General features: G+C 41.2%; 1 protein-coding gene across 1 annotated transcript in view; it reads right to left on the reverse strand.

Moving 5' to 3' along the window:
* The window catches only part of LOC128696411 (transcription factor daughterless), a 717926-nt gene extending 710512 nt beyond the window's left edge, over positions 1 to 7414 (reverse strand). Inside the window, exon 1 of the mRNA XM_070092285.1 lies at positions 7041 to 7414. Within this exon, the coding sequence (XP_069948386.1) occupies positions 7041 to 7205 (165 nt within the window). The 5' untranslated portion in view covers positions 7206 to 7414. The remainder of the gene's footprint in view (positions 1 to 7040) is intronic.
* Positions 7415 to 13143: the final 5729 nt, after the last annotated feature.

Here is a 13143-nt window from a genome sequence, read left to right on the forward strand (position 1 = left end):
CAATACAACAAGCATACACGTGTTTGTCCAATATACCACAGAAAGCATACACGTAATGGCTCAGTACACCATATACACGCATATATTCGCCCAGTGCACTAGAGCATGCACACGTGTTTGCCCAGTACACCACAGAGCATACATACACATTTTTGCCAAGTACATCAAAGAGCATACACGCATTTGTTTGTCCAGTAAATCACAGTGAGCATACACTAATGTGTTTGCCCAGCACACTAGGTAGAAAATCATTATTTATTGAGCGCGAGTAATGTGCAGTGTGACTGTGACCCGCGTGCTTGCTGACGTTGATTGAATACTCAAGATGAGTTCCGAGATAAACTTTGTGATAAGCAACAAAAAAATATGAGAGTGCAGTGAGCACCATGAGCAGTTAACATGTTATATGAAGGCCGAAGATATAAGAATATTCCATGGTATCCCTAATTCTGCGATATCTAGCTGTAATCGATTCCCTGGGTCATCGCTCCGGCGGCTCGGTCCCAGACCAGCTTCTGAATATTATCAAAAAAGCGGTAAATTTATAGTTTATCCACTGCACGAGAATCGTTAAGGCTTCATTTCACCTGTAAACTAGCATCAATTTTCTTTTAATCATTATAAGTAAACTGTAAGTCTATATATACTCAGAAATACTATACAATATAACATGAACTTTACTTATAGACATAATACATCAACAAAGATACATGGGTTCGAATCCTCGGCTAGTCGCAGTATTGTTATTAATACCACTCGTTCGATACCATCAATTCAAGCTGTGCCAGCAATGTGTCCACACTTAACTAAAGATACACTCCTAAAATCCTGTTCCCTGGCTCCATCCTCACCAGCACTCCCTGTCCAACCATCGTTTCTGACTGCCTGCTCTTCCTGGTGGCATAAGCGTGGCTCTAATATACTTGGTGCTCATCGGTCTCGCCGCGAACAAAGGCCACTGTGGAGTCAATAAATACTGTTATCGCTCACATCTGTATGATAATCTTATCGATTTCACCCTCCGCTAACAGATATTATCTGTGCCAGAGGAATCCTTATGGCACCTTAGACCTGGTAAGAGGTTAATTGAGGCTATAACTGTTAATGGTGTGACAAGAAAGAGAAAAAAGAGTACCAGAATTGTCTTTAGACGAGGCAAAGTTCACAAGACGGGCTCCTAGCGGAAAGTTTATTTTTTTCCTGAGCAAGTGGATACTACCACATAGCAATTGTGTGTGTGAGGGTGTAGCTCTACTCTAGATTAACGAGAGGCACTTGTGCTTTTATGAGTATGGGGAAAACCACCACTGAGTTTCATTTATTTTTCCTTTAATGAGATATCATATTCCTACTATGTTTAGAAATACACTTAAATCAGGAAAATCTGGAACATCTTACAAAAAAAAAAAAACTGCAACTGTCACAGAAAGAGAGAAAAGCGGTGAAATATGCAAGTACAGTGGCACCGAAAATCTGCAAATACAGAATATGATGTAAATAACTATATATTAGAAAATGTTCCAATATGTTACGAAAGAGACAGTATCTTGTTAATGACGATTAACAGGTATTATCACCCTGAGATGAGCAATATATCATAATCTCGGACCAGAAAATGTTATGACCTACGATGACCAAAATTCCACGTGAAAAGTACACAACGCTGCAAAAATTACGTATTAAGGAAAAGACTGCACGGTAAACAAAAATAATTTCTTCTGCCAAAGAGAAAGGATTTAGAGAAAGAAAAAGGACAATGAAAAACATGGGGTACAGAATTAAATGGCAGTAGAACACAACGAGCCATTTTTTTACAGACCAGTGTGAAATTTACAAGAACCATAGTACTAGTACAGGTGAGAACATGGATATACACAAAGAGCAATATTATAAAATGATCAAGATCCAGAGGCATAAACAAAACTAAATAACCCAAAGACCCAAAAATAGTAAATCCTCTTTCCATTTTGCTAACATTTAGGGTTCGAAAACAAACTTAAATATATAAGCAGGCTCCTCAAAGAAGCAGAAACAGACACAAAATTTATGGACAGTGCTGTATGGATGAAAAAACAACACAATGAATATAGTATTGATACGAGAGTAAATAAGTCACAAGAGGCGTAGGACTATGTAAGAGCCTCACTTTGTTGAAATCATGAAATAACACAGTAGAAGTACTATTAAAGTGGAGAACAAGAATCTATTAATTATCCTTGTATATTAATTACCATCAGCAACGGCAAAAGAATTCATGGAACAGATAAGATAGCTGCCTTGAAAGTCTTACACAAAATATTATCCTCTTTAGAAATTAGAACTTTCCAAATATTAAGTTAAAGATGGTAAACAACGTTATACCAGACATAGTACTTGGAAATATATTAGGCCAACAGATAACAGAACCTACTAAAAATAAAAACACTAGATTTAATCTTGAAGAACAGTGAGAAACAACATACAGGCAGGCCCCGGGTATACAGCAGGTTAGATTCCTAGTTACTGCTGTAAAGCGAAAATAGCTGTAAAGTGAAACAGTAGCAGCAGCAGCAGAAACAAAGCAGCAACAGAAACAGAAGAAGCAAAAGCACATAAGCATGGGCGGGGCTTGCATCAACGCACATCAAACATTACCTGGCCATCAAATTAAATTACGTCTCCACTAACAATCACGTTAAATTTTACGTGATCAGGACTACTACAGTAGTACTACTACTAAGCACTATTATCTCTCTAGGTCCTACACAAGTTTTCTTTCTCATGTCTGTATTAGACAGGGCCCCTTGTGGGATAAACTTCTCTTAAAGAAAGATACATAGGTGTTGAAAATGTGTCTTACGAACAATTTGCATTCTGGCAAGATTTCTCCTCACTTTTCATCTCATGAACATGTAAGATGAAAGGAAAACTTTACAATCTACTTACGCTCAGTACGCTTATCTTTACTTTCCTATGACTCTTTAATAGTTCTTATTCCAGTAACATTTCCTTTCTAACTGAAGCGGCCTGAGACAGGGCCACAGAGGCGGAGATCCTCGGAACCGTTAATATAACAAAAGGTTAAGTTTATCTTGTTTGGAAGGCCTCCAGGAAATAAACCTCTTTTACAAGACTGCCGAAGTATGAATGGTTTATGTACACAATGGGTTCATTTGCAACGTTTAGGTATTTTATTTATTTTGGTTATATTTCGGGAGCTTTATCAAGCCTCAATATACATATCAAGATAGAACAATATGCGCAGGAAAAAAAAAGCGAGGTGAAATAACAGGTAATAAAAGCTGAGATCAAAGTGTTTAAAGTTGCAAGTGTGTCCAGTTTTCTAAATTGACATGAATACACTGGGCGAAATACTGCCATAAAAAAGGAAAGAAACAAAATATACATCAAATTGAGCTTGAAAGAAAATAGTTTTCCCTGTTTGTTATTATTGTTAAATCAGAAATAAAACGCTGACGCTTATATGTATCATAAAATTATTTGAGTAATATAATAACAATGTTCTTGACATTATCGATCCACTGCTGGATGACGGGAGTTCATTAACGCTCTTCTCGAGATTGAGACTATCATGTCACGCATCAGTTTAGTACACAACCATCGTTACCATGTCGATATATATATATATATATATATATATTTATATTATACATATATATATATTATATATATATATACATATATATGGTAATGATAATCCATTTAAGCCTCACTAAATTCTCTTTACCCTGTACTCTCTCCCTACCCAAAAAATTTGTATTAACAAGTATTCCGAACGTAATATTAGACACGAAACGTCAGCAATATACATACTAAACTTGTAATAAATACTTAAAACTGCCACACTTCTAAACCTCATGTGTTTTTACATACTCAACACTTCTTACAACTCTTGATATATTCGACGGCAGTGTTTGTGACAAATATCTGAAGAGCGCCCACACTGTGAGAGAGAAGCATGAACCAGCACTCGTGAACGTACATCAATGCAAACCAGGTTAGAATTATCCAGTCACGTGGTGTATATACACCAAGAGATGTGGATCTCACGCTATATATAGTGAACGTTTAATTGCTATTTTAGGAAATGAAGTATTCTTGACTGGTAGAGCGCAGATATGCACCTGTAATGAACCTCGTGGAGTCGATAGGCTTTAAGATTAATAACCAATTAATGTGAATTAGGTTGGAGGCAATAGGGGAGTGTTAACAAGCAAGGTCTTCACTAATATCTGTACACGCTGCGCTCTACTGGTAGCCCTTTCACCTTATGTTACCTACCAATAGGATGGCCAGTCAGTACACAACTTAAGTTTTTTTTTGCCCTATCAAACATCTAAAAAAATTAATGTTCCTTATTCTAGGCTAATTTAACTTAGATAACCTATATTTAAGCACAGGTATTGTTAATCGTCAATAATAAAATGACAAAGAATTGGCTTTTGTCTAGCAGAGTGGAATATTAAGTTCCTTAAGTGCTAACATAATTGGTATTCCTTTCTTCACTGTTTAAAGTTGGACGATGAGCTGCTTGACAGGATATGCTGTCAGGCTCAATAGCAATTATACCACAGGTAATCTACAATTACCCAAACTTTGAATGTCATCACATAAGAGGCACACTGAAGGGTTATTTATCAACACAATGTGATTACTCTGGTAAGAGAAACCTGAAGAATAATCATTGTAATTTATTCCAACGCCTTCACAGGTTCTTAACAAAACACTAAAACACAATTACACGAAAGTATCAAATGCACTGGAGATAAGTCACTTATTTTATATTATGTCTCTCCACAAGCCCTTGTCAATGAACGCGTAGTTTACTTTGAGTGACGGGCCTTTGGGTGCCTTATAACAAATGTGGGAGACGGCAGGCGGCGGTAGCGTCAAGTTCCAGCAACAAGTTGTTCCCTGCCACAGCTCGCCACCCTCACCATTCCTACACCCAACAACCACCCTTTACATACACAACCAACCTTCTGCTTGCTGTATATCCTGAAATACTAGCACCACTCCTATAGTGACTTACCATACCACTAACCCCTACAGGAGCCTGACACACCACTTGCTCCTACAGTGACCAGCCATACTACTATTTTTATCAACATTGTACTGTACTTTTATCCAGGAATACTCAACACAAACTCCTCCAGCAACCTACCATACCTCTCTTTTTACAAACTTCATTTACGTCAAGAAATACTGGACAAATTCTTGATAACACGTAATCTAGACATAACTTACTGAAAAAGAATATTTATTATGAAACTTTTGCATTTGCAAAGGCTCAATATTAATTCAGCTGCTACATTATATAGATCTAATTCACTTTATAAATTCAGTTGCTACAATCACTGATTATTTTACTTTAACAGTACTTTTTATTTCCAGTTTGTGTGTGTGTGTGTGTGCGCGCGCGCGCCTGTATGTGTGTATGTGTGTGTATGTGTGTGTATGTGTGTGTGTGTGTGTGTGTGTGTGTGTGTGTGTGTGTGTGTGTGTGTGTGTGTGTGTGTGAATATAAATACCACACTAACTCCCAACTCTTTCGTGATGTAGTCATCACATTTTAAAAGGACACTGAAGGATAAAGTGGGGTCTTGTGATTTTACACACACACACACACACACACACACACACACACACACACACACACACACACACACACACACACACACACACACACACACACAACCTTCAACACACATCGCAACAGTTGCCTCACTGACCCCACTAATATGATTACATTCAACGGGTCAACACAAAACTATAACGATAAATTAAAAGTTTTTGTTCAAAAATATCAAGGAGTTTCGTCTTGGCAAGTCTCTCAGTGCGGAGCAAAAACGGCCAGCCAGAGGGAAAGAAAGACTGGAAAAAGTTCAACCCGTGCCCTATGACGCTGCACTTCTACACAATTCTTATCTGCTTGTTTACTAATATTAAATTTTATAATTTATATCGTATGAAGCTAACACAGTATATTCAACTGAAGTTTAGTAAGCTTTAACGAAATAAGTTCTTCTGTAACAGCCTAATTATACATAAACACATCGGATATATATATATATATATATATATATATATATATATATATATATATATATATATATATATATTATATATATATATATATATATATATATATATATATATATATATATATATATATATATATATATATATATATATATATATATATATATATATCTTGACAGCAATATGTAATATGGTTGGGGTGAAACCATCTCAGCGATGTTCATGTTGAACATATGCTGCTTGCCAGCTACTGTGAGCACGTTACAGTATGTGCTAATATCTAAGTGTTACATAAACAACAAGTGTATGTAACTTTGCCATCAAGTGAACATGGTTCAAACACTCCCATGCTTTTGAGAATGTCAAGTATTTCCTCTGTCGGGACTGCCGCCTCCTCCACAAGTAACTCCCATTTGGCAAACACTCATCTAAACCAAGCTAAATTGCAAGTGTGAAGTTATCAATTTAAAGTGTGAAATTAATGAAAATTTAGCGCTTCAGAAACTACTAACAAATCTAAAAAAAAATATGCAATAGTACTTACTCCTTGCAAGGGAAAGAGGCAAGTAGCAAAGTTATCGTAGGTAATAAACAGCCGTAACATTACACTAATTGGAGGCACAGTATATGAGATAAAAGCAAAAGAAGCGTCTTTAAGGGTGTGAAAGTTTTGGCTGAAGGAGGTAGTGAGTGTGGGGCGTAGTCTTCCCCCACCTCCCCCCTTTCCCCCAGGGTACTTTGTTTACCTCTTTCTGCACTTGGCGCGAGTTGCTTACACACATTTCAAAAGTAAACACAACACAAAAATTAATAATCACCATTTTAAAAAGACCATCTTCGAACTTTACGAGGTATCACAAATGTAGGAGGACACTCAAGGTTGTTTAAATAATAATAATATAAGTTTGGTATAGTGAGATGCTGAGGCGGGAGAGGAAGATGCTGTGAGCCGCGTGCTGTCTCCCACTGCCCGCCACAGCTGACCCGCGGCTTCCTACCTGAGAGTAGAGGGAGTACCCAGAGTTCATGTTGAGATCGAGGGCGTGCACGTTCTCCTGAAGGGACGTGGCCAAGACGTTGCTCCTGGTAGCCTGGCGTTGAGCGTCGTCTCGGGGTTTCGACGCGGCGCTAAGGGGGACTCCGCCACTCGCACAATCGTACATAGCAATACACTATCCCTTCACCATCACTACACTAAACACTGCTCACTACAGGATGAAGGCACTCCTCTTGTGTTGCCTACACAGTGCCAAGGTAATCACTGATAGACAACACCAGCACAACGCTGAGCCCAGCCAGCCACGCAGACAGAGACGGTCCTGAGCCGCGCACAGCTTCACTCCCTACGACGCCGTGGACAACACTGAGGCACGGCGTGGTGGCGGCCCAGTCCATTCTCCTCTCGCGGGGGAGGACCTTCGCTCTTCTCAGCGTAAGACATGACATCTATCTTTCCCTTAGCATTCTAGAGCAAGCTTGCTAGAAGTGACCGTCGTCGTAGCAATGCTGAGATACGAACATGCATGATGCGTGCCCAAGAAGTGTTGGACATGACAGAAGCTAAGAACCACCACCACGTGGGATGCATGCCATCGTCCAGGCCTCCGTCAGGATATCTCCCGCGAGAGTACACACACACGGTCCCTGGACTGCCTTCACTAGATGTGTTTTAGTCACTACGCGATCCACGAGAGGTAACCCCCGCATTACATAACCCCAGCTTCCAGTATCCTAATGCAATCAAAAGGCAATAACTACCTCAAAACCCTCAAAAGGTAATAAGCTGCATTTCAACTTTCCAGAGAGACCTAGGAGCTATAACTCATCCCTCTTATCAGGTCTAGGAGATAAGCTCTACACTTTCAGGAGGCAGAGAGCTTCTGTTCAACAAATTCAAGAAGTCTAGCAGCCGGTGGTTTAGCATCTTCAAAAGCCCTAGGAGATGTAAATCAACACCTTCAAGAAACACAGGAGCTGTAAATCAACATCGTCAAGAAACACAGAAGCTGTAGATCAACATCCAACAGGAACTGAAACTCAACCGGTTCACTAAATACAGTATAGGAGATAAACCGGGCAAAAGTAGGTGTGGAAATTCCCATAGAGTTCAAGACTTATATTACCGCTACAATCCACGAGTTGGATATAAATTTTGAAATACAACAGGCACCTACCACACCCAATAAATATCCGAACCTTCCTTTAGATAAGATACGCCAGCAGTGACACACATCACCGGACGTCTGAAGCCAATCTGGTGAGGTGTTCTCAATCGCACGGAAAATCATGTCACAATTTGGTTGACATCACATATGAGAAAGCCCTAAACTCGTAGGTCATATAGTGCTTGGGAAATGAGAGTCATTTAGGTGTGATCCGAACAAGAGGACAATTACTCGGATTAAAAATCCTTCACTAGCATCAAGGCATGTCTAGTGGAGGGTTTGTGGTCTATAAAATTACCAGATTGATTACTATTGGTATTCCTTTTCGGGGAATACCTAAACACGACTGACAGATCGCCCGAGCCAGTCGAAGGAGGCCTGAGAGCTGGAGCCCAGCACAAGCAACTGTATAAAGCTTGATAAGGTGTCAGAATCTTTTAGAATATAGATATAACAGAAAAGTTCCAAGACAGGTCTACACGTTAACTATTACTTAAAAAAAATACAAAGAAATATTCAAGACACTGGAAATGCCGCCGAGGAGGAAAAAACGAGGCATATAACTACGTATAAGATAAAAAAAAAAACAACAACAAAGGATGTGAGAATACAGACAAGGAAAATTTACCGGCACCCTCATCATAAAGGAAAAGAGGCAGCAATAATACGATTTGGAGAAAAAAAAGCAGCGTATAATAAAAAATAGAAACATTTCTACAAAAATGAAAGGTTAAATAGCTAGAATGGGATGCAACAGGAAGAATAAGACACTTGCACAACATCTGGGTATCTTTACTAGAGACATTTCGCCTGAGCATCACCTACGTATCTTTAATCGTGAGACATGTTGCCTATACAAAACGCCTTTTTACAGTCTAATACAGGGACTTAGACGGATTTTTTATACCAGAGACAGTGGGAAAATTGATGCGGCGCAGCAGTTGAAGACATTTACACAGATGGTTGTGATTCGCTTGTGTAAGAAGTGTGCGCACTTCAACTACTGGAAACTGTAACAAATTACGTGATGTACTAAAGACCGAAGACTGGGCTGGGCTCTGGGAGTGACCCCGGACTAAGTGATGGGTGCTGCGAGTGACCTTGGGCAGAGGGATGGGTGCAGGGAGTGACCCTGGGCAGAGTGATGGATGCTGGGAGTGACCCTGGACTGAGTGATGGGTGCTGGGAGTGACCCTGGGCAGAGTGATAGGTGCTGGGAGTGACCCTGGGCAGAGTGATGGGTGCTGGGAGTGATCCTGGGCAGAGTGATGGGTGCTGGGAGTGACCCTGGGCAGAGTGATGGGTGCTGCGAGTGACCCTGGGCAGATTGATGGGTGCTGCGAGTGACCCTGGGCAGACTGATAGGTGCTGGGAGTGTCCCTGGGCAAAGTGATAGGTGGTGGGAGTTACCCTGGGCAAAGTGATGGGTGGTGGGAGTGACCCTGAGCAAAGTGAAGGATGCTGGGAGTGACCCTGGGCAAAGTGATGGATGTTGGGAGTAACCCTGGGCAAAGTGATGGGTGGTGGGAGTAACCCTGGGCAAAGCGATGGGTGATAGGAGTGACCCTGGGCAAAGTGATGGGTGGCGGGAGTAACCCTGGGCAAAGTGATGGATGCTGGGAATGACCCTGGGCAAAGTGATAGATGCTGGGAGTGACCCTGGGCAAAATGATGGGTGGTGGGAGTGACCCTGGGCAAAGTGATGAGTGGTGGGAGTAACCCTGGGCAAAGTGATGGGTGGTGGGAGTGACCCTGGGCAAAGTGATGGGTGCTGCGAGTGACCCTGGGCAAAGTGATGGGTGCTGGGAGTAACCCTGGGCAAAGTGATGGGTGCTGGGAGTGACCCTGGGCAAAGTGATGGATGCTGGGAGTGACCCCGGGCAAAGTGATGGGTGCTGCGAGTGACCCTGGGCAAAGTTATGGGGGTGGGAGTGACCCTGGGCAAAGTGATAGGTGCTGCGAGTGACCCCGGGCAAAGTGATGGGTGCTGCGAGTGACCCTGGGCAAAGTGATGGGTGCTGCGAGTGACCCCGGGCAAAGTGATGGGAGTGGGAGTGACCCTGGGCAAAGTGATGGGTGGTGGGAGTGACCCTGGGCAAAGTGATGGGTGCTGGGAGTGACCCTGGGCAGAGTGATGGGTGGTGGGAGTGGCCCTGGGCATAGTGATGGGTGGTGGGAGTGACCCTGGGCAGAGTGATGGGTGGTGGGAGTGACCCTGGGCAAAGTGATGGGTGGTGGCAGTGGCCCTAGGCAGAGTGACACTGGGCAGAGTGATGGGTGGTCGGAGTGACCCTGGGCAGTGTAATGGGAGTGACACTGGGCAGAGTGATGGGTGGTGGGAGTGACCCTGGGCAATGTGATGGATGCTGGGAGTGACCCTGGGCAAAGTGAAGGGTGGTGGGAGTGACCCTGGGCAGAGTAATGGGAGTGACACTGGGCCGAGTAATAGGAGTGACACTTTTGTAACGCAAGTAGGTAAAACACCAATAGGTAATCCACACACACACACACACACACACACACACACACAGGATATACTACGAAAGAGATGAGAAACTTAAACGAACACAGATATATGAATGGAGAACTAGGAAAGACCAAATCATGATATTCAAAATACCCTGATGATTAGATACAGTGCCTAGGGACAAGCTGTTTGAGATGTGAAGAGTGGGAGTCAGGGGGACACAGATGGCAGCTAAAGAACAAGAGCAGTTATCAGGGACGTTAGGAAGCAATTTTTTTAAGTTTTAGGGTAATGATTGAGGGCAATACTTTACTTAATTTTAATATACTGAATCGGGTTCTGCAAGATAGAAATCAGTAGAGCCTGTTGATACGAGTTAGTTAAGTTAAGAAGAGGAGCCAGGCGCTGTGACTCCACCCTCTATTGTAAGTACAAACAGGGAAGTACTACTTAAGTACATACCTTTTTGCTACATCTGTACAAGGGGTCAAGCACGAGGTACTGATTTACAGGCCTTTCAGTGACATAGTTTTCGAAGTGATGGAGTAGTGTGGCAGAGGATAGTGGAGCATCTGGAGATTAACACGCACAGTTTCAGGAACAGGAAATCCTTTAACTAACATGTTGAAGTTCAATGACAAATTAAGGAGATAAAACTGGAAATACGGAGCTTGGTTGAGAACATTTTCCTACATTATATGAAAGAAAAAGTTTTGGCACCTTACCCCATTACAGATTAATTAACGAACTAGAGGAACAGACAGAAGAAAAAAAACCTAAGTTGATCACACAATACTTGAAAGGCAGAAGCTAGAGGAAAGAGGTGTCAAAAGGAGAGCAAATGAAAAGTGTTCTTCCTAAACTATTGGTACTGGAACCTCTATTGTTTCTTGTATATGTAAATTATTTTCTTGTTCGCAGTGTAAAACTAGTATAAGAACTGGGAAGATAGCTAAATAGGAGACGAAAGATCAGAGACGGATGACAGTCTTTGGATGAAAACCGGAAATTATTAGAGAAGGTAAAGGGCCTGGAAGTACGGTCCCAGACCATGCGGCCTGAGTGACAACTTGATTAATCAGGTTATTAGTACTAGCAGCAGGCAGCTCTAGCGTAGGCACCGCAGCCCGGTTAATGTAGAAATGACCAGAGGAACTTAACTTCCATTTGCAGAGGGTTTGGGGTTCAATGGTAATTTTCGTCATATATGAAGATAAGGTCTTGGAGGCAATTAACACGGGTGTGTGCAAGAGGTTGTGGTCGCATCTAATTACTGACTGACATTCGTGTGTAACTGCTGTAAAACGTAGTCCAAATGATTACCAAACAATTACAGAACAGATACTGTACTTACTGTGAAAAAAAAATCCATATAGTGTCGTTATTCATAGCCGTTACAAGAAAAAAATTTGTACTGTCATACAAAAAAATTGTGCGCGTTATAATTAGTAAAGTAGAATGAAATGAAATGAAATGAAATCAGTGTACACAAACCAAACCAGTAAGATAACCATTACAGACAGAACACACTATCAGTTTGGTCTACGAGTGCGTGTACACAGCCAGTGAACTTTCTGGTGACACTGATGCTACAGTGAAGGCACTACAACCAGAGGAACTAATCTAGTTCCCCCTTGAAAACAACTAGGATTCTCTGATTTTTTATTTTTTTTTTTAAACTATTACTGTTTGCGTCAGATGTGCATTTTATATGCTATTATACCATGATCACTTGTCGAAGGCTTTTTTCATGGTCTGGGTAAACTCTAACTTTCAATGCATCCATAGGCAATTTCTTAATGGTTCAGCAACTGTGAGAGGCAGGAGAAACCTGCTCTATGCCCATGTTACCCTGGGTTGTGCAACTGTTATGATTCTGTGCATTTAGGAATCTTGCTTCTTCAAACTCTCAAAGATTTTCGTATTTTGGGGTCAGTGCTATCGGTCTATAGCTTTTTGCAACTGCTTTGCTGTCACCTGTAGAGTGGGGCTATGTGTAGTTTTTAATGACTCGGGGACGACGTGTTTGTCCATACTCCGGTACCATATGACATTTATATTTAAGGCAAAAGGCACGTCATAGTGATTATCCGCAATTTTTGAAGAATATGAGTTTCACGAGCCTGGGACTGAGGCAGAGTGCGTGGATATACTATCAACAGCTTCCTCAAAGTTATCTGGGGTTAAGATTATGTCAGAATTTTTGAGATGTTGGCAAAAATCTGGGTCTTACACATGAAAATTAATTTGGATTTTCAGTCTTTAATCTGATATACAGCTCACTGAAATCAGTCATTTTGTGACTGCAATATTTTGCTTATTTGCTAGTTCCTATCAGTTAATATTCCATATCATTTAAGGAAGAGCCCAGTGCTGATTATGGTTTTGCCCGGAATTTTTGCATAAGAACAAAATCATTTTGGGATTAAATTTCATTAATCACCTTTCTCTTCCTACGTCTCTCCTGGG

The sequence above is a fragment of the Cherax quadricarinatus genome, chromosome 39 (genome assembly GCF_038502225.1).
Source record: "Cherax quadricarinatus isolate ZL_2023a chromosome 39, ASM3850222v1, whole genome shotgun sequence".
Lineage (NCBI taxonomy): Eukaryota > Metazoa > Arthropoda > Malacostraca > Decapoda > Parastacidae > Cherax > Cherax quadricarinatus.